The sequence below is a fragment of the Mustelus asterias genome, unplaced genomic scaffold (genome assembly GCF_964213995.1).
Source record: "Mustelus asterias unplaced genomic scaffold, sMusAst1.hap1.1 HAP1_SCAFFOLD_1531, whole genome shotgun sequence".
NCBI lineage: Eukaryota > Metazoa > Chordata > Chondrichthyes > Carcharhiniformes > Triakidae > Mustelus > Mustelus asterias.
In genome coordinates, this window is record NW_027591476.1 from 12,656 (window position 1) to 35,137 (window position 22,482).

General features: G+C 50.8%; 1 protein-coding gene across 1 annotated transcript; it reads left to right on the forward strand.

The window, feature by feature from the left end:
• Window positions 1-804: 804 nt before the first annotated feature.
• On the forward strand, window positions 805-21,755 carry LOC144488403 (heterogeneous nuclear ribonucleoprotein U-like protein 2; the record flags this gene model as incomplete). The annotated part of the gene is made up of 13 exons (XM_078206477.1): window positions 805-976; window positions 3,574-3,653; window positions 4,259-4,398; window positions 5,147-5,246; window positions 5,357-5,469; window positions 6,845-7,108; window positions 7,256-7,378; window positions 9,446-9,574; window positions 12,419-12,587; window positions 13,511-13,696; window positions 14,637-14,737; window positions 18,418-18,525; window positions 21,517-21,755. Coding segments are annotated over 13 exons (1,745 nt in total), but the record flags the coding sequence as incomplete, so codon positions are not given.
• Window positions 21,756-22,482: the final 727 nt, after the last annotated feature.

Consider the following 22,482-nt stretch of genomic DNA (forward strand, 5'->3'; position numbering starts at 1 on the left):
CAGTCTGTAGGGGTTTATGCTGGGGCTGTAGTGTCAGTCTGTTGGGGTTTGCCCTGTGGTTGTAGTGTCAGTCTGTTGGGGTTTGCCCTGTGGTTGTAGTGTCAGTCTGTTGGGGTTTGCCCTGTGGTTGTAGTGTCAGTCTGTTGGGGTTTGCCCTGTGGTTGTAGTGTCAGTCTGTAGGGGTTTATGCTGTGTCTGTAGCGTCAGTCTGTAGGGGTTTACTCTGGGGCTGTAGTGTCAGTCCGTAGGGGTTTGCGCTGTGTCTGTAGTGTCAGTCTGTCGGGGTTTACTTTGTGTCTGTAGCGTCAGTCTGTAGGGGTTTACTTTGTGTCTGTAGTGTCAGTCTGTAGGGGTTTACTTTGTGTCTGTAGTGTCAGTCTGTAGGGGTTTATGCTGTGTCTGTAGCGTCAGTCCGTAGGGGTTTGCGCTGTGGCAGTAGTGTCAGTCCGTAGGGGTTTGCGCTGTGGCAGTAGTGTCAGTCCGTAGGGGTTTGCGCTGTGGCAGTAGTGTCAGTCTGAGAGATTTCTTACTCCGATCCACACTATTGTCGCAGTAACTAGTGTCGCTGTGGAAGGATTTCTCACTCTGCACACTGTATTTATTGTAATGAGTGTCTTGGGAGATTTCTCCCTCTGATTCATACTGTGTTTGCACTCTCTCATCCTGTGAGCAATAATGATGTTGAATGAGTTTGAGCAGCGGGCCGTTTGAATGTAGTTAGCTGGACGTCGCTGACTCTCCCGGTTATAGGACGCTGGCAACTCCTGGCTAACCAGTAACCCTGTCGATCTTTCGTTCCCGCAGAGCCAGCAGAAAAACCAGACAGTGAGCGGGAGCCTGGAGAGGGAGGCAGCGAGGCGCGGGCCTCCGTCAGCGAGACACGGCCTCCCCCCAACGAGCGGCGGGGGCAGAAGAGGCGTCACGAAGAGCGCGGACGCGGCTACTACGAATTTAGGGAGGAGACCTACTACAACCGGTGAGCGAATACCCACGCGTGACCATCGTGGCCAAGTTTCTCAACCCCATTCTCCTGCCTTTTACCCGTAACCTTTGATCCTCTCACCAATCGAGAACCTATCCATCTCTGTCTTCAATACACTCAATGACCCGGCCTCCCTCTGTGGCAACGAGTTCCACAGATTCACCCACCCTCCGGCTGAAGAAATTCCTCCTCATCTCAGTTCTAAAGGGTCCGTCCCTTTCCTCTGAGGCCGTGTCCTCGGATCCCAGTCTCTCCGACTAATGGAAACATCTTCCCCACGTCCACTCTATCCAGGCCTTTCAGTATTCTTTAAGTTTCAATGAAATTCGCCCCCCCCCCTCATCCTTCGAAACTCCATCGAGTACAGACCCAGAGTCCTCAAACGCTCCTCATACATCAAGCCTTTCATTCACGGGATCATTCTGGTGAACCTCCTCTGGACCCTCTCCAGGGCCGACACGTCCTTCCTTAGACACGGGGCCCAAAATGGCTCACAACATCCCAAATGTGGGCTGACCAGAGCCTGATAAAGTTGAAGCAGTACTATTTTAGTCCTGTCAAAATGAATGCTAACATAGCGCCTTGGGGTAATCGGCTGCTGAGTGCATACTGCCCTCTTATTGGCACCACCCCTCCTGTCCAGAAAACCCGATTCCGGTTCTCACTGCACCGTTTCTAAACAGAATTCCGTACGGATTCCGAGGGGGGAGAGAACTTGTAGGACCAAAGGATGGGGCAGGGGAGTGGGATTAATTGGGTACCTCTTTCAAAGAGTTGGCACTGGAAGTGATGGGCTGAATGGCCTCCTCCCGTGCGACATAATTTTTGTCGGGCCTTCCTAAACCATGCACCAACACTCGGCGCACACTGTTGCAGCCATGGCACCAGATGGCTCCGTAGAGCAAGTTTAAATCCTTCTCCCAACCCCTTGGACGTGGAGATTGAAGATAAAGTTGGCTGCTAATGGCGTAGGAGGTTGATGAGCTAATTACTTCAAATGATGCAGCCAAAAAACAAACAATTCCCCTCAATTTTCCCAGTGGGTTTTATACAGTGAGGAGCAGGACGGTAGCTCAGATAGCCTGATTTAACTGAAACCTCGGAGATTCCGGGATCAGGACCTCCGGGTAGGGATGCGGGAAAGGGTTTTCCAATGTTGTACTGAGCATCGAGCACCCGTGCAGATCCGCTGTACAGAGGGTGAAGGGGTTTGCCAGGGGCCGGCTGGGGAGAGCAGTGAAACACGTTTAAATATCCATCCTGTAATGCAAGATGTAGCTGAGTGTTTTCCTGTGCTTGTCATTTAATTATCCCAGAGCAAGACCAGCCTCTCTCTCAGGCGATGGGTAAGTTTAAACACCAGCATTGATATAACGCACGCTCCTCATCTGATAGCGTCTGTTACGATAAGTGGCTCGCTCTCGAGGCTGTGTGGAGCAAATGCTGGCATGGGTCAGTTGGCCTGAATGGCCTGTTTTTCATAGAATCCTTGCAGTGCAGACGGAGGCCATTCGGCCCATCGAGCCTGCACCAACAACAATCCCACCCAGCCCCTATCCCTATAACACCATGAATTTACCCTGCAAATCCTCCTGACAAGGGGCAAATTAATTTACCATATCCAATCCACCTAACCTGCACATCTTTGGACACTAAGGAGCACCTTCGCATGGCCAATCCACCTAACCTACACATCGTTGGGCACTAAGGGGCAATTTATCATGGCCAATCCACCTAACCTACACATCGTTGGGCACTAAGGGGCAATTTAGCATGGCCAATCCACCTAACCTGCACATCTTTGGACACTAAGGGGCAATTTAGCACGGCCAATCCACCTAACCTGCACATCTTTGGACACGAAGGGGCAATTTAGCATGGCCAATCCACCTAACCTGCACATCTTTGGACACGAAGGGGCAATTTAGCATGGCCAATCCACCTAACCTACACATCGTTGGGCACTAAGGGGCAATTTAGCATGGCCAATCCACCTAACCTGCACATCTTTGGACACTAAGGGGCAATTTAGCACGGCCAATCCACCTAACTTGCACATCTTTGGACACGAAGGGGCAATTTAGCATGGCCAATCCACCTAACCTGCACATCTTTGGACACGAAGGGGCAATTTAGCATGGCCAATCCACCTAACCTACACATCGTTGGACACGAAGGGGCAATTTAGCATGGCCAATCCACCTAATGCACACATCTTTGGACATGAAGGGACAATTTAGCATGGCCAATCCACCTAACACGCACATCTTTCGGACTGTGGGAGGAAACCCGGAGGAAACCCACGGGGGAGAATGTGCAACCTCCACACAGTCACCCGAGGCTGGAATCGAACCCGGGTCCCCAGCTCTGTGAGGCAGCAGTGCTAACCCACTGTGCTGCTGCGCGGTAAGTTCTATTTAAAGTCCTCTGCCCTCCAACTTCCACCTCTTCTCCCCTCGCCCTCCCGTTGACGTCGAACATCAGCTCCGTCTCGCTCGAGTTGTCTCCCGCCGCTGTGTTGATTCCCCTTTGTCCCCCCCCCCCAGTGTTCTGCTCCGAGTCTCTGAAGTTGTGTCTGTTGATCTCTACAGGGCCAGGTCCCCGGTGCCTGTGGGGGAGGAGGAGGAGGCTGAAGAGGAATTTGACGACAGTTTAGTTTGTCTCGATACCTGTAAGTGCGACGTTCTGTGAGGCCACGGTCAACGTTTACTCTGTCAGTTAAAAAAAAAATTGGTCGCTTAGTCGTTCCGTCGAGCCAGCGGGTCCGTGCAGCACGACCTCTGGGGTTTGCAGACGGTTTCGTGGGGGGGGGGGGTGTGGTGCGGCAAATCAGAAGACGTGGATCGCGGGGTTTGTTGCTTACGCTGGGCAAATCGGACTCCGTTCAGCTAGCGGCTGGGGACGCTTCGTCGGACGATCGTCATTGTGGGACTCTCCTTGCAGACGGTGTGCACTGTTGCACCTATTGGGCGCTGGCACTGGTTGGCAGAGATTAAAACTGACTTGTGGGGTTTACATTGGCCAGCAGAACGGAACAAACAGGTTCCAGAGTTTGGGGGGGGGGGGGGTAGTAGTTCAGATTGGTGCTTCCTTTGCAATAATGCTCCAGTTAACCTCGATTGTGCCAAGCACTGGGGTGGTCGCTTAAGATTCGACCAGTGACCGTGTCTCCGTTAACCTGTGAGCTGAAGCTGGGGTTTGGCCACACGCACCGGTCAGTATGACCCTTCCGCACGCGCCGGCCCTTTTTCACCTCTCCTCTTTTTCCCCCGACAGATAACTCCGACATTCACTTCCAAGTGGCCAAGGACCGCTACGGCGGGCAGCCGCTCTCGCCCGAGAAGTTTGCCTACCTCTGGGGGGGCGCGCGGGCTACCTACGGGGTGACGAAGGGCAAAGTCTGCTTCGAAGTGAAGGTAAGTGAAAGCGTTTCTGCTGTGAAGCTTTCGCACCTGGATGCGGTCACTCGGGAACCCCTGGTGTGCATTACTGCCCAATCTTTACCTCCCCCACGCATTCTTAAGCCACTTGGGACTGGAAATGTGACTTCGATTCTGGACCAACTGTGATGCTGCCTGTAGTTGAATTGCCTGCTGCCAGTCACACGCTCCTCCTTAAGGATGGTCACTTGACTCTTGACTGAAGGGGGGGAGGGGGGTGTCTTTGGGGGTGGGTTTAAGCATGTAAAGTTTGAAGTTTATTTATTAGTGTCACAAGTAGGCTTACGTTAACACCACAATGAAGTTACTGTGAAAATCCCCCTAGTCGCCACACTCTGGCACCTGCTCGGGTTACACTGAGGGAGAATTTAGCACGGCCAAAGCACCTAACCAGCACGTCTTTCAGACTGTGGGAGGAAACCGGAGGAAACCCACGCAGACGGTGGGTGGGTGTGGGTGTGTGTAGGTGTAGCGAGAGAGAATGTGCACACAGACAGTGACCCAAGCCGGGTATCGAACCCGGGTCCCTGGCACTGCGATGCACTCAATCAGGCTCGCAGTCCTTTGGGTGGGTGGGTCAGTGGGAGTTTGTTGGCCCAGTATCGCCGTTCTGTCCAACTACCCAGCGATCGGGATGTGGGCAGGCTTGGGGTTTGCGTTGAGCGAATGCAAACGGCTGTTGCCTGCTGCTGATAACCAGACGCGCTCTCGCATTCCGTTCCAGGTGACGCAGAAGATCCCTGTGAAGCAGTTAGCCGAGAGCGAAAGCGAGCGCCACATTGTCCGTGTGGGCTGGTCCCTGGATAGCTCCTCACTGCAGCTGGGTAAGGATATACCGCCTCCATTCCTGCTGCCCCGTACGCTGGCTCGTCCTTCTCGCTGAGTGGTTCTGCTTTATTCCCTTTCACTGATGCTTATCTTTCTCATGTTAAAGGGGATGGAGAGTTTTCCTACGGATACGATGGAGCTGGCAGGAAGTGGGAAAACTCCAAGTTTGAGGAATATGGAGAGAAATTTGATGAAAATGATGTTATTGGTTGTTTTGCTGTAAGTATTCCGGCATTCTCCAATTAAGTAGCTCGTTCGCCCTGATTGCAAATGTACCGCTCTCGGTGTATATTCTGCACACCTCAAGATTCAAACTGGATTTCTACACTGTCCCCATCAAACACTCCCAGGACAAGTACAGCATGGAGTTAGATACAGAGTAAAGCTCCCTCTACACTGTCCCTATCAAACACTCCCAGGACAGGTACAACACGGGGGTAGATACAGAGTAAAGCTCCCTCTACACTGTCCCCATCAAACACTCCCAGGACAAGTACAGCACGGGGTTAGATACAGAGTAAAGCTCCCTCTACACTGTCCCCATCAAACACTCCCAGGACAGGTACAGCACGGGGTTAGATACAGAGTAAAGCTCCCTCTACACTGTCCCCATCAAACACTCCCAGGACAGGTACAACACGGGGTTAGATACAGAGTAAAGCTCCCTCTACACTGTCCCCATCAAACACTCCCAGGACAGGTACAGCACGGGGTTAGATACAGAGTAAAGCTCCCTCTACACTGTCCCCATCAAACACTCCCAGGACAAGTACAGCACGGGGTTAGATACAGAGTAAAGCTCCCTCTACACTGTCCCCCATCAAACACTCCCAGGACAGGTACAGCACGGGGTTAGATACAGAGTAAAGCTCCCTCTACACTGTCCCCATCAAACACTCCCAGGACAGGTACAGCACGGGGTTAGATACAGAGTAAAGCTCTCTCTACACTGTCCCCCATCAAACACCCCCAGGACAGGTAAAGCACGGGGTTAGATACAGAGTAAAGCCCCCTCTACACTGTCCCCCATCAAACACTCCCAGGACAGGTACAGCACGGGGTTAGATACAGAGTAAAGCTCCCTCTACACTGTCCCCCATCAAACACTCCCAGGACAGGTACAGCACGGGGTTAGATACAGAGTAAAGCCCCCTCTACACTGTCCCCCATCAAACACTCCCAGGACAGGTACAGCACGGGGTTAGATACAGAGTAAAGCTCCCTCTACACTGTCCCCATCAAACACTCCCAGGACAGGTACAGCACGGGGTTAGATACAGAGTAAAGCTCCCTCTACACTGTCCCCCATCAAACACTCCCAGGACAGGTACAGCACGGGGTTAGATACAGAGTAAAGCTCCCCCCACACTGTCCATCTTGCTGACCCCTTATGAATGTTCAGACATGGGAGACTCTCCTTTCCAGCAGTTTGGGCTGGGTTTGAGCCCCTGTCTCAGAGAGAATAATTTGGGTGGTGGTCTGTGCATTGGGTCAGTAGCAAATCTCAGCGAGTATGATTGTGGTGAAGGCTTGAGCTTGTGTTGTTGAGCTGCCTGGAGCTCTCTGTAACCGCTGCTCTGTTTTCCATTCGCAGAACTTCGACAGCGAGGAGGTGGAGCTGTCCTTCTCGAAGAATGGAGAGAGCCTTGGCGTGGCCTTCACAGTCAGCAAAGAGTCGCTGGGCGAGAGGGCTCTGTTCCCCCACATCCTATCCAAAAACTGTGCAGTGGAATGCAACTTTGGCCATAAAGAGGAACCTTTCTTCCCGATCCCGGAGGACTCTGTGCTCATCCAGACCGTTCCTCTGGAGGAACGTGTGCGGGGGGCAGTCGGTCCCAAAACTAAGGACGCATGTGAAGTAAGCACCCACACTCAGAATGGTTACAGCACTTTTCCCTCTCCCCTTGTTGTCCCCCCCCCCCCATCCCATCCCTTGCCCTCTCCCCGTGTGTGAGATACCCCAAGTTGGGATAATTGTAAGGTACTTCTCTCTCTCGCCCTCCAGGTTATACTAATGGTTGGGATGCCAGGTGTGGGTAAGACAACCTGGGTGAAGAACCATGTTGCTGAGAATCCAGAGAAACGCTACACCGTACTGGGCACACACAACATTCTGGATAAGATGAGGGTAAGAGGTGTTGGGTTTATGTTTTATCTCTTGGGTCGTCAGAGGTGAAGTCAGCCGAGGCTTTAATATATTTTTTAGCAATGGGATTTTATTAGCATTAAAATCCGGCAAGTCGGAGGTTTGTTTAACCTTCATTGGAGATGCAGCTCAAAATTAGAATCCCGACAGTGCAAAAGGAGGCCGTTTGGCCCTTCAAGTCTGTACCAACCACAATCCCAGCTCCCACTGACAAAAGCAAACTATTCCAGTAACTCGCTGTTCTCTCTCACTCCCATGGTCTTGGGTGCAGATCTATCTGCCCGTCACAGGAATCGTAGGGGTGCGGGGGGTGCGGATCAGGCAAAGGTCTGTTGAACTCGGGCGGGATTTTCCGGTCTTGGGGCGAGCGTGCCTGGAAAATCCCGCCCCTAGTGTTTTTCCCCTGTCCCTCAAGACCCCGCTTTGTCTTCATCCTTCCAGCCAGTCTTGCTCAACCCTCTTGGAATCTGGCCCATCCACCCACCCTGTCAATTTGATAGCCTCTGTCCTAACCAAACTCTGCCCCTTGGCAGATAAACTAGCCAGGTTCCAGTTTGATCCTGGCATTGCAAAGTCCAAGGATCCTTCAGAGACCTGGGAGCTGGTTTCCTGACCCCATTAACTAAGTTAGAATCATAGAATCCCTGCAGTGCAGAAGGAAGCCACTTGGCCCATCAGGTCTGCACTGACTTTCCAACAGAGCATCTTACCCAGGCCAACCCCCTATCCTATCCCCATAACTCTATTTAACTTGTTAATCCACCTAACCTGCACATCTTTGGACACTAAGGGGCAATTTAGCATGGCCAATCCACCTAACCTGCACATCTATGGACACTAAGGGCAATTTAGCATGGCCAATCCACCTAACCTGCACATCTTTGGACACTAAGGGGCAATTTAGCATGGCCAATCCACCTAACCTGCACATCTTTGGAGTTCACTCAATTGTAATGCATCGATAAGTTTGGCTTATTCGACTTGTGTGTTTGAGATCTGAAGTGGGCTTCCAGCGTGCGATCTATAATACTGGAGCAGTCTGTAGGAACAGGAGGAGGCCATTCAGCCCCTCGAGCCCACTCCACCACTCAATAAGATCATGGATGATCTGTGGCCTAACTCCATGTACCTGCCCTAGGCCAATATCTCTTGCTACCCCTGCTGGATAGAAATGTCTCTCTCTCAGACTCAAACCGAGCAATGGAAGCAGTATCCACCACCATCTGAGGAAGAGTGTTCCAAACCTCCCCCACTCTCTGCGGGTTGGAGTGTTTTCTAACATCGCTCCTGAATGGCTTGACCCTAATGTTTAGATTATGGCTCCTGGTTCTGGAGCCTTCAACAGTTTCTCCTTCCCCACCCTGTCCTTCCCTGTAAATATTCTGTAGACCTCTATCAGATCGCCCCTCAACCGTCTGAATTCGAGAGAATAAAGGCCTCAATTGTCGAATCTCTCCTCGTAACTTAACCTCTGAAGTCCAGCTATCATTCTTGGACACCCGTGTTAAACTCCCTCCAGGGCCAAAACATCTTTCCCAGGGTGTGGTGACCGGACCTGCTGACAGTATCTAAGTGGGGTCTAGCTAGGGTTTTGTACAACCGCAACACAACATCTGCATCCCTATACTCCAGTCCTTTTATATAGGAAGGCCAGCATTGCGTTGTGGAGTGGTGCTCCAGCCCTTTAGATATGAAGGCCAGCATTGCATTGTGGAGTACTAATGTGGAGTGGTGCTTTGTTGGGAGTGTCCGTTTGATGAGTGCAAAAAATCATGTGGCAATATCTGTGGCACCGCCATGCTATACTCACCACTATTTTTCCTCACTCAAAGCCACAAGGATAATGGGCCTTGAAAGTCCTCTGAGGTCAGGAACAGGCCTGGCTGTGAAGCCCTCTATGGTGAAATATGCTGATTCCATCCACACTTGCCCCCTGTAGAACTGTACCGCAGCATGTTGGTGCTGTCAGGAGGGGAGGAGGATATAGTATTGGTCTTGCAGTGTACAGTGAAACCTCTCTCTCTATATTGTTTGGCTCTGTTCGCCCAGGTCAAAGGACTGGAAGGTCCTGAAGTGAATGCGGAGCGACGGAACGTTCTGACCCAGCAGGCGACACAGTGCTTGAGCAAACTGATCCAGATCGCCGCGTGCAAGAAGCGTAACTACATACTCGATCAGGTACTGTACCGCACCGCCCTCCTGAGGTGATCGCTCACTAAATACTCCGTGTCTAACACCACTGTGTCCGTCAATATGGTGGTGTCAGTTTAAACAGCGCACTGCAGCAAACAGTCTGCAGAGTCTATTTAAATTTCATACTACAGCAGTCTACAGAGTCTATTTAAACAGCAAACAGTCTACAGAGTCTATTTAACAGCAAACAGTCTACAGAGTCTATTTAAACAGCAGTCTGCAGAGTCTATTTAAATTTCATACTACAGCAGTCTACAGAGTCTATTTAAACAGCAAACAGTCTACAGAGTCTATTTAACGGCAAACAGTCTACAGAGTCTATTTAACGGCAAACAGTCTACAGAGTCTATTTAAACAGCAAACAGTCTACAGAGTCTATTTAAACAGCAGTCTGCAGAGTCTATTTAAATTTCATACTACAGCAGTCCACAGTCTATTTAAACAGCAAACAGTCTACAGAGTCTATTTAAACAGCACACTGCAGCAAACAGTCTACAGAGTCTATTTAAACAGCAAACTGTCTACAGAGTCTATTTAAACAGCAAACAGTCTACAGAGTCTATTTAAACAGCAAACAGTCTACAGAGTCTATTTAAACAGCAAACAGTCTACAGAGTCTATTTAAACAGCACACTGTAGCAAACAGTCTACAGAGTCTATTTAAACAGCACACTGCAGCAAACAGTCTACAGAGTCTATTTAAACAGCACACTGCAGCAAACAGTCTACAGAGTCTATTTAAACAGCACACTGCAGCAAACAGTCTACAGAGTCTATTTAAACAGCACACTGCAGCAAACAGTCTACAGAGTCTATTTAAACAGCAAACTGTCTACAGAGTCTATTTAAACAGCAAACAGTCTACAGAGTCTATTTAAACAGCAAACAGTCTACAGAGTCTATTTAAACAGCAAACAGTCTACAGAGTCTATTTAAACAGCACACTGCAGCAAACAGTCTACAGAGTCTATTTAAACAGCAAACCGTCTACAGAGTCTATTTAAACAGCAAACAGTCTACAGAGTCTATTTAAACAGCAAACAGTCTACAGAGTCTATTTAAACAGCGCACTGCTGTCTACAGAGTCTGTTTTTTTAAAGAGTCTGCCCACTACAGCAAGCAGAGCCCATGACCAAAACTACAGCAGTGTTTTGCTCTTGAGAGTGGGGTGATTTCTCCAGTGAAATGCAGTGAGTGGAGGAAAGCTTTGAAGTCTAAGGTGCATCACTTTGAGCAGTGCGTTCTCTGGACATGAACATAGAACAGTACAGCACAGAACAGGCCCTTCGGCCCACGATGTTGTGCCGAGCTTTATCTGAAACCAAGATCAAGCTATCCCACTCCCTATCATCCTGGTGTGCTCCATGTGCCTATCCAATAACCGCTTAAATGTTCCTAAAGTGTCTGACTCCACTATCACTGCAGGCAGTCCATTCCACACCCCAACCACTCTCTGCGTAAAGAACCTACCTCTGATATCCTTCCTATATCTCCCACCACGAACCCTATAGTTATGCCCCCTTGTAATAGCTCCATCCACCCGAGGAAATAGTCTTTGAACGTTCACTCTATCTATCCCCTTCATCATTTTATAAACCTCTATTAAGTCTCCCCTCAGCCTCCTCCGCTCCAGAGAGAACAGCCCTAGCTCCCTCAACCTTTCCTCATAAGACCTACCCTCCAAACCAGGCAGCATCCTGGTAAATCTCCTCTGCACTCTTTCCAGCGCTTCCACATCCTTCTTATAGTGAGGTGACCAGAACTGCACACAATATTCCAAATGTGGTCTCACCAAGGTCCTGTACAGTTGCAGCATAACCCCACGGCTCTTAAACTCCAACCCCCTGTTAATAAAAGCTAACACACGATAGGCCTTCTTCACAGCTCTATCCACTTGAGTGGCAACCTTTAGAGATCTGTGGATATGGACCCCAAGATCTCTGTTCCTCCACAGTCTTCAGAACCCTACCTTTGACCCTGTATTCCACATTTAAATTAGTCCTACCAAAATGAATCACCTCACATTTATCAGGGTTAAACTCCATTTGCCATTTTTCAGCCCAGCTCTGCATCCTATCGATGTCTCTTTGCAGCCTACAACAGCCCTCCACCTCATCCACTACTCCACCAATCTTGGTGTCATCAGCAAATTTACTGATCCACCCTTCAGCCCCCTCCTCTAAGTCATTAATAAAAATCACAAAGAGCAGAGGACCGAGCACTGATCCCTGCGGCACTCCGCTAGCAACCTGCCTCCAATCCATGATTGAGGATAGAGTAACCTCGTCCTCTCTGTTCTGCTCCAGAGTGATGGTGTGGCTGTGTGAAAACCCAAAATGTTGGCGGGGAATGTGGGGGGGGCGGGGGGTGATAGATGCTCACAAATTCAAATTGACTGATCTTTACCGTCTTTAGTTTTTTTCTGTATTACTACCTCATGCACCCGATCGATCCCTATTGTGCTCTGACTCCCTGGGACTCCTTCTCTTCTATCTTCTATCTAACTCCTGGCACTCCCTCTATGGAGCTGCCATTTTATGGAACATCGGATCAGCCACGATCCTATTGAATGGCGGAGCAGGCTCAACAGGCCGAATGGCCTCCTCCTGTTCCTCTTTCTTACAGCCTTTGGCTGCCCTGCGTCACTTGCCTTCTCTCTATCATCCCCATGGGTTCCATCTTCGTTCACAGCCGGTGCAGAGAGCCCCCCCCTCCACATTGGCAAGAGTTCTGCGGTGCCCCAGCACACCCCCTACCCGGGAGAGGAGGTGAGGATTTTGGGTGTCTGCAGATACCGTCAGCAATGCCGACTCTCTCTGCCTCTTTCAGACAAACGTCTACAGCTCGGCCCAGCGGCGGAAGATGATCCCATTCAAAGGCTTTAACCGGCAGGCTATGGTGATCTGCCCGAGTGACGAGGACTGGAAGACCAGGATGAAACTACGGACTGCGGAGGAGGGCGAGGACGTGCCCGAGTTCGCACTCAACGAAATGAAAGGTGAAGAGAGTGGGACCGGGGGTCGCGGGCGGAGGGGGAGTGATGCCGGGGGTGGGTCCCGGTGGGAGGGGAGGGGGGGGGGAGGGGTGGGTCGCGGGCAGAGGGAGTGGGGCTCGCGGGGTTGGGGGGGGGATCGCACGCAGAGGGAGTGGGGTTGGGGGGTTGCACGCAGAGGGAGTGGGGTTGGGGAGGGGGGTTGCACGCAGAGGGAGTGGGGTTTGGGGGGGTCGCACGCAGAGGGGGTGGGGGGGGGGGTCGCACGCAGAGGGAGTTGGGGGGGGGGTCGCGGGCAGAGGAGGAGTGGGACCGGTGTGGGGGGAGGGGGGGTTCACACGCAGAAGGGGTGGGGCTGGGGTGGGTCGCGAGTGGAGGGAGTGGGGCCAGGGTGGGTCATGGGCGAAGGGGGAGTGGGACTGGGATGGATCGTGGGGGGGGGGGGGTGTCGTGGGCAGAGGGAGTCGGGGGTGGGGGGAGTGCTGGCGGGGGGGGAGGGGGGGTGTCGCGGGCTGAGGGGGTGGGTGGGTGGGGGGGGGTGTTGGTTTGGCAGAGCCATTGTTCTCTGTACTTCTACAATGGGCTACTGTTACGTTTGTCTTTTCCCCACCCGTCTGGAACCTCGCGCTGGCATCGCACAAGTTTGATGTGGGCGCGGGACAAGCACTGGCATGGTGCCCCCATGGTTAAAGGCAGTGTTGCGTACTTAGAGACGGTTCGGGGGGGAGAGGGGATATCCAGAACAGGGTGTACAAAATCATGAGAGGGTTTCAATAAGGTCCCAGTGATAGGAGGGTCTGTAACCAAGGGGGCACGGATAATGGGGAGCCAAGTCGGGGCAGTAGCTGGAGGGATTTGTTGCCCCCTCTTTCCGCTCTCGCCACACGCACACATTCCCTTTTATAATTCTCTTTTAACATTGATTTCAGTGAATTTTACACTCCCCGAAGCAAGTGACTTCCTGGACCAGGTGACTTACGTGGAGCTGGAGAAGGAGCAGGCCAGCAAGCTGGTGAGCAAGTACCGAGAGGAAGCCAAGAAAGCCCGGCCCCAGCAGGAGAAACGACAGGATCGACGCAACTACCGCAACCGTAATGACCGGGACCGGAACTACGGTGAGACATCATCACCCCCCGGGTGGTGCAGGACTCCAAATGTCCTCGAACAAAGAGGGATCTCTCTCTCTCTCTCTCCCTCTCGCTGTCTCTCTGTATTCCTACACCTTGATTCCTTGGAAATCCCATGTTCTTTCTTGGCCTGATAAACGGGGGGGTTCCGTAACCAACCCTGAACTGGGTGGAGTCAAACTGAGCACAAAGGAAGATGGTTGTTGGGAGGTCAGTCATCTCCACCTCTGGGCATTGCAGGAGTTCCTCAGGTCCGAGACTCGGCCATCTTTGGCTCCATCATCGGCCGCCTTCCTTCTGTCGTGAGGTCGGCAGTGGGGTGGTCGCTGATGTTTGGCATCATTCACGTACTGAGGCGTACTCTGCCTCCGATGCATCCAGTTCTGGGCAGCGTCCCAGTCTAGGGCTAAGTGGCGAGGAACGTTCATGCCAGGCAGTTGGCCACCTCCAACAAGAGAGGATCTAACCACCGCCTCTTGACATTCAATGGTATTACCATCACTGAATCTCCCCCCACTATCAATATCCAGGGGTTACCATCGACCAGAAACTGAACTGGATCCAGCCATATAAATACAGTGGCTACCAGAGCAGGTCAGAGGCTGGGAATCCTGCGGAGAGTAACTCACCTCCTGACTCCCCCCAAAGCCTGTCCACTGGGAATCCTGCGGAGAGTAACTCACCTCCTGACTCTCCCCCCCCCCCCCCCCCTCCAAAGCCTGTCCACTGGGAATCCTGCAGAGAGTAACTCACCTCTTGACTCCCCCCAAAGCCTGTCCACCATCTACAAGGACACAAGTCAGGAGTGTGATGGAACACTCTCCACTTGCCTGGATGAATGTGGCTCCCAACAACACTCAAGAAGCTCGACACCATCCAGGACGCGCGGTGTAAATGAACTGCCCTCATTTGCTCTTTGTTCTGCTAGGTGGTTACCGCATGGGCAGGTGGGACAACAGGAGCTATGATCGGCCGCAGTACGGACAGGGCTGGGGTGCAGCGTATGGCAACAACCCAGCATACAGAGAGGTAAGAAAGAGACACTGGGTCAGAGGTCAGATACGGGATGGAGCCACTTACCCCCCTCAGGGCTATTCCATGAGAGCATGGCTGATCTGTAACTTACAGAATTATAAAATTCTGACACTGCAAAGAAGGCCATTCGGCCCATTGAGTCTGCACCAACAACAGTCCCACCCAGGCCCTATCCTTGTAACGCCACTTATTTACCCTGCTAATCCCTCTAGGAGGCAATTCAGCATGGCCAGGCCCCCTAACCTACACATCTTTGGAGTATGGGAGGAAACCGGAGCACCCGGAGGAAACCCACGCAGACACGGGGAGAAAGTGCAGACTCCGCACAGACAGTGACCCAAGCCGGGAATCGAACCCGGGTCACTGGCGTTGCGAGGCAGCAGTGCTAACCCACTGGGCCACTGTGCCACCCAGACCAGAGGTTTATTGTGAAGTTAGCCCAGATCTCAACTTCTACTTTTGATTTTGGCATCAGGGCGAGCATCAGATGTTTCACTCCAGGCGTGATTTAATTGACCCTTTAGAAAGCTTTTATCAAAATAAACTTTAGTTAAGAACACAGTTAGAATATAACAAAAAGAATTAGCATAACTTTTATCAATTAAAATACTTAAACATGACAAAGTATAATTGTTAACAGCTAGCTATCTCTGCTGTTCCAATTTAAGCAGCATCCCATAGATTTAAATCCCTCCTTCGGAACCGGCTAACACCAAAAACAAATATACACTAGATTTCCAGCCTGGGCTGAGATCCAGACAGACAGCAGAATCTCAGGGAACGATCCACTCCCAAACAGCAGAATCGCAGAAAAAAGGCTTATTTCCTGGCAGGTTTCAGGCTCCCGACATCAGAGGGGAAAAGAGAGACACTGCTCTTCAACAACTCCAAGCAGTGTCTGACTCGAATATTCTGTGTAAGTCTAGCTCCACCCAGTCACATGATTTAGAACCATAGAAAATTACAGCTCAGAAACAGGCCTTTTGGCCCTTCTTGTCTGTGCCGAACCATTTTTTGCCTAGTCCCACTGACCTGCACTTGGACCATATCCCTCCACACCCCTCTCATCCATGAACCCGTCCAAGTTTTTCTTAAATGTTAAAAGTGACCCCGCATTTACCACTTTATCCGGCAGCTCATTCCACACTCCCACCACTCTCTGCGTGAAGAAGCCCCCCCTAATATTCCCTTTAAACTTTTCTCCTTTCACCCTTAACCCATGCCCTCTGGTTTTTTTCTCCCCTAGCCTCAGCGGAAAAAGCCTGCTTGCATTCACTCTATCTATACCCATCAAAATCTTATACACCTCTATCAAATCTCCCCTCAATCTTCTACGCTCCAGGGAATAAAGTCCCAACCTATTCAATCTCTCTCTGTAACTCAGCTTCTCAAGTCCCGGCAACATCCTTGTGAACCTTCTCTGCACTCTTTCAACCTTATTTACATCCTTCCTGTAACTAGGTGACCAAAACTGTACACAATACTCCAAATTCAGCCTCACCAATGCCTTATATAACCTTACCGTAACACTCCAACTTTTATACTTGATACTCCGATTTATAAAGGCCAGTGTACCAAAGGCACTCTTTACGACCCTATCCACCTGTGACGTCACTTTTAGGGAATTCTGTACCTGTATTCCCAGATCCCTCTGTTCAACTGCGCTCTTCAGAGTCCTACCATTTACCTTGTACGTTCTTCTTTGGTTTGTCCTTCCAAAGTGCAATATCTCACACTTGTCTGCGTTAAATTCCATTTGCCATTTTTCAGCCCATTTTTCTAGTTGGTCCAAATCCCTCTGCAAGCTTTGAAAACCTTCCTCACTGTCCACTACACCTCCAATCTTTGTATCATCAGCAAATTTGCTGATCCAATTTACCACATTATCATCCAGATCATTGACATAGATGACAAACAACAATGGACCCAACACCGATCCCTGCAGCACACCACTAGTCACAGGCCTCCACTCAGAGAAGCAATCCTCCACAACCACTCTCTGGCTTCTTCCATTGAGCCAGTGTTTAATCCAATTTACTACCTCCCCATGTATACCTAGCGACTGAACCTTCCTAACTAACCTCCCATGAGGGACCTTGTCAAAGGCCTTGCTGAAATCCAGGTAGACAACATCCACCGCCTTCCCTTCATCCACTTTCCTGGTAACCTCCTCGAAAAACTCTAATAGATTGGTCAAACATGACCTACCACGCACAAAGCCATGTTGACTCTCTCTAATACGTCCCTGTCTATCCAAATATTTGTAGATCCTATCCCTTATCACACCTCCCAATAACTTGCCCACCACCGATGTCAAGCTTACTTGTTTGTTCCTGTCAATCATCTGAATCCAAGTCCGAGAATCATAGAATCCCTACGGTGCACGCGGAGGCCTTTCGGCCCATTCGGGTCTGCACCGACGACAATCCCAGCCATGCCTTGTTCCCTGCAACCCCATACTTTAACCCCACTAATCCCTTTCACCTATGCATCCCGGGACACCAAGGGGCAATTTAGCACGGCCAATGCACCCTAACCCGCGCATCTTTTCGGACTGTGGGAGGAAACCCACGCAGACATGGGGAGAATGTGCAAACTCCGCACAGACAGTGACCCGAGCCGGGAATCGAACTCGGGTCCCTGGAGCTGTGAGGCAGCAGTGCTAACCACTGTGCCACCCACGCGTGCCATCCTTTGCAAAACCCCTGGGGAACACTTAAAAACAACAGAAGGAGCATTAGTCTGGATTAAAACAAACTTCCTAGCAATTAGGAGCAGCTATGCCACTGCAGTAGCAGTGGAGAATACTGGTTACAGACCCAGCCATGTTGGTTAGAACAGACTTGTTAAAACTGTCCCTGCACAAGAAACAAAGAAAGGGCACAGTATTGTCACACTTAGCCCCACCTTGGTTCCTTTAGGACGGAGGGAAGAACACGTGCAGTATTGGTCTCCTTTTCTGAGGAAGGATGTTCTTGCTCTTGAGGGAGCGCAGCGAAGGTTTACCAGGCTGATTCCAGGGGGACTGATGTGTGAGGAGAGATTGACTAGGTTAGGATTGTTCTCACTGGAGTTCAGACAAATAAAGGGGGGATCTCATAGAGACTTATAAAATTCTAACAGGGTAGATGCAGGGAGGATGTCCCCGATGGTGGGGGGAGTCCAGAACCAGGGGTCACAGTCTGAGGATTTGGGGTAGACCATTTAGGACGGAGGCGAGGAGACATTTCTCCACCCGGTGAGCCTGTGGAATTCATTCCCACAGGAAGTAGTTGATGCCAAAACATTGAATGTATTCAAGAGGCGGCTGGATATAGCACTTGGGGCGAACGGGGTCAAAGGTTATGGGGAGAAAGGAGGATTAGGTTATTGAGTTGGATGATCAGCCGTGATCATGATGATGGCGGAGCAGGATCGAAGGGCCGAATGGCCGCCTCCTGCTCCTATCTTCTATGATGATGGATGTGCACAATGGGCATTGGAGTGTAACAAGAGACTTGATCTTGTTCCTGACCTGGGTTCTGTCCCTTTCGGTCTCCTGAGCTGCTGTCGCCTTTGACATCCCTGCCCAGGGAGCGTTCCTGTCACTTTCCCCCGCTCCTGTGTTTGGAAAGGGCTGCTCCTCCGCGTGGTTCCTGTTGTAACGTTGCTGCCTTCCTCCTTTCTCACCTCAGGACTACCACAAATCCTACGACCGATACAGGCAGCAGTACGACCGGTCCTATTCGCAGCCCTACGACTACCCTAGATACAGGGATTATTACCGGGAGTACGCTCGCGAGGTAAGTGCCCGTCTCCGTGTTCACCGGCTGTGGCCCCAACTCCAGGCCGATGGGCGGAATTTTCCCCATCCGCCCACCGTGGGAATCGTAGCGGGAGGGACAGAACATCTGGCGGCCCGTGCACAGGTCCGCGACCTTGGGGTGGGAGTTTCCGGCCTTGGGGCGAGCGTGGTCGGAAAATCCCGCCCACTGTCTCCAGATCCCGGGAACAAGAATTTGGGGTGGGTGCACACGCTCACTTTTTTGGATGAATGTGTCCCCGGCAGAAGGTCTTGGGGTCTGATCAGTCGCCTGCAGGCTGGCTACTGTCAGCCAGAGCAGTACTCCCAATTTGCAGTACAGTAGCATTGCATTAATGTTACTGGACTAGTAATCCAGAGGCCCCCAAACCAATGCCCCAGAGGAATGAGTTCAAATCCCATCATGGCAGCTGAGGTACTTAAATTCAATGAATGAATAAATCTGGATTTAAATTAGTAACGATGCTGATACAATTGAATTGTCGCCAAAAACCCATCTGGGCTCACTAATGTCCCCTTTAGAGAAGAAAATCTGCCATAATGTGGAGATGCTGGCGTTGGACTGGGGTAAACACAGTAAGAAGTCTCACAACACCAGGTTAAAGTCCAACAGGTTTATTTGGTAGCACAAGCCACTAGCTTTCGGAGCGCTGCTCCTTCATCAGGTAAATGGGAGTTGTGTTCACAAACAGGGCATATAAAGACACAAACTCAATTTACAAAATAATAGTTGGAATGTGAGTCTTTACAGGTAATCAAGTCTTAAAGTCGCTGAGCAGAGACTGATAGCCAAGTTCCGCACACATGAGGACGGCCTCAACCGGGATCTTGGGTTCATGTCACACTATCTGTAACCCCCCATGACTTGCCTGGGCTTGCAAAATCTCACTAACTGTCCTGGCTGGAGACAATACACATCTCTTTAATCTGTGCTTAAGCCTCTCTCCACTCACATTGTCTGTACCTTTAAGACTTGATTACCTGTAAAGACTCGCATTCCAACCATTATTTTGTAAATTGAGTTTGTGTCTTTATAGGCCCTGTTTGATGAAGGAGCAGCGCTCCAAAAGCTAGTGGCTTGTGCTCCCAAATAAACCTGTTGGACTTTAACCTGGTGTTGTAAGACATAGGAGCAGAATTAGGCCACTCGGCCCATCGAGTCTGCTCCGCCATTCAATCACGGCTGATATTTTTCTCATCCCCATTCTCCTGCCTTTTCCCCACAACCCCTGGTCCCCTTATTGATCAAGAATAATTACCATCCTTACCCGGTCTGGCCTACGTGGTTTTTTATATGTTCAGCGGGTGTCGCTGGCTGGGCCAGCATTTATTGCCCATCCCTAAGGACATTTCAGAGCCAACCACATTGCCGTGGCTCTGGAGCCACATGTAGGCCAGACCGGGCAAGGACGGCAGATTTCCTTCCCTAAAGGACATTAATGAACCAGCTGGGTTTTTACGACAGTCGTTTCACGGACATCCCCAGATCCTTAATTCCAGTTGTTTTTTTGTGCATTTCTAATTTCACCATCTGCTGTGGTGGGATTCGAACCCAGGTCTCTGGGTAACTAGTCCAACGACAATACCACTAAGCCTCCCCCTGACTCCAGATCCATAGTTGACAGTCCCTCTGAAATTGGCCACTTGGTGGTACCACCCTGCTATCGAATATACAAGGGGGGTGGAGTTATACCTATCGAATATACAAGGGGGGAGTTATACCTATCGAATATACAAGGGGGGAGTTATACCTATCGAATATACAAGGGGGGAGTTATACCTATCGAATATACAAGGGGGGAGTTATACCTATCGAATATACAAGGGGGGAGTTATACCTATCGAATATACAAGGGGGCAGTTATACCTATCGAATATACAAGGGGGGAGTTATACCTATCGAATATACAAGGGGGCAGTTATACCTATCGAATATACAAGGGGGGAGTTATACCTATCGAATATACAAGGGAGGAGTTATACCTATCGAATATACAAGGGGGGAGTTATACCTATCGAATATACAAGGGGGGAATTATACCTATCGAATATACAAGGGGGGAGTTATACCTATCGAATATACAAGGGGGGAGTTATACCTATCGAATATACAAGGGGGAGAGTTATACCTATCGAATATACAAGGGGGGAGTTATACCTATCGAATATACAAGGGGGGAGTTATACCTATCGAATATACAAGGGGGGAGTTATACCTATCGAATATACAAGGGGGGAGTTATACCTATCGAATATACAAGGGGGGAGTTATACCTATCGAATATACAAGGGGGGAGTTATACCTATCGAATATACAAGGGGGGAATTATACCTATCGAATATACAAGGGGGGAGTTATACCTATCGAATATACAAGGGGGGAGTTATACCTATCGAATATACAAGGGGGGAGTTATACCTATCGAATATACAAGGGGGGGGAGTTATACCTATCGAATATACAAGGGGGGGGAGTTATACCTGCAGAGCAGTGGCTCCCCTCAAGGGGCAAATCATGGATGGGCAGCGCAAGCTGGCTTTGCCGGCCCTTCCCAATAACGGATGAAGGCGGTAGCCGGGTGCCCATGCAGTGGCGTGCTTGGCACTGTTGCCCTCTGGCTCGGAGAGTGGAGCGGCCATGCCAGGCGACGCCCCTCCCGCCCTGAGCTAGTCGCGTGGGTTGGTGAGCGAGAGTGCCCCGTGCCGAATACAGACGGGGTTATGTGCCACTGGGTTGAATAAATGCTCGAGTGTGACAATTGGCCCCTTGGAGAAATGCGGGTGAATCTACCATGCCCAGTGGGCACCGCGGGGGACTGGGGCTGTTGATCACATTTTGTGTCTGAAGCTTTCAGTTTTATTTTGACGCGGGTTTCCCTTTTGTTTTGTCCCTTGCTTTGCTCGTTTAGTTAACCAAAGGAGCGTGTGGTCGCGCTGCTTAACGTGCCGTTCTGTTTCTCTCCCTCTCCAGTGGCACCGTTATTACGAGGAGCGGAACCGGTACTACAACAGTTACTACGGTTACCGATGAGAGCTCGACCGTGCGCACACCCCCTAGCCCTGGCTCGCAGCCAGCCTCCAACTTAGTCTCATTCCAGTGGAGCAGCAGGTGGCTGTGGGGGGTTTTAAACTCAAAAAAAAAAAAATGTTTTCGGCTAGTGTTTAGATGTTCTGTTTTTTTTTTAAAAAAAGAATCTTATTTTTACTCTTTGTTTTCTTCTTCTTTAATCAAACGGAGTGCCTGGCTTTCCCAGGGGCCCCTCAGCTCTTCTTTCCTCAACGGTCATACCACAGTACTTAACGCGGAATGTATAAAACGCACCCCCTCTCGCTTGTGCGCGCGCTGACTGACCTCCCGCCCGTCCGTGCGCGCTCGCTCGCTTGCACTCCGGTGTGTGCGCTCGCTCGCTCATCCTCGCTCCAGTGGGCGCCCGCGCGCTCTCTCTCTCTCTCCAGTCAGACTCATTTATGCGCCGCGCGCTCATATACCCGCCACTAACACTCGTAAATCTATGTTTTGACACTGATGAAACTGCGCTGGCCAAGCCCACAGACCTTTCCGCCGCCGGCTGTCCCCTCGGTGTGCCGGACGCGAGCATTTTGGTGTTGGTTTTGGGTGGGGTGGGGGGAGCGGAGGGAGAGGGTTGCCTCTGTCGCGGCATGCGTGCATGTTTTTTGGATGCATTTTAAATAAAATTGGTGAGGGAAGTGGTTTTATCTGTGCGTCGGCGGAGTGGGGGTGTACAGTGGCCTAGAGCAGAGAGATCAAACGCTGCCGGGACAAGTTGTCCGATAAACATTAGTAAATCTGGCACTTGTCAGGCTGGTATAGGCGAGGTACAAAATCCACCCCCCCCCCCCCCCCCCCCCCCCACTCAGTCTGGCCAGGATGTGACTCCCGTCCTCTGCTCTTACCCCCCCCCCTCCTTGCTGCTGT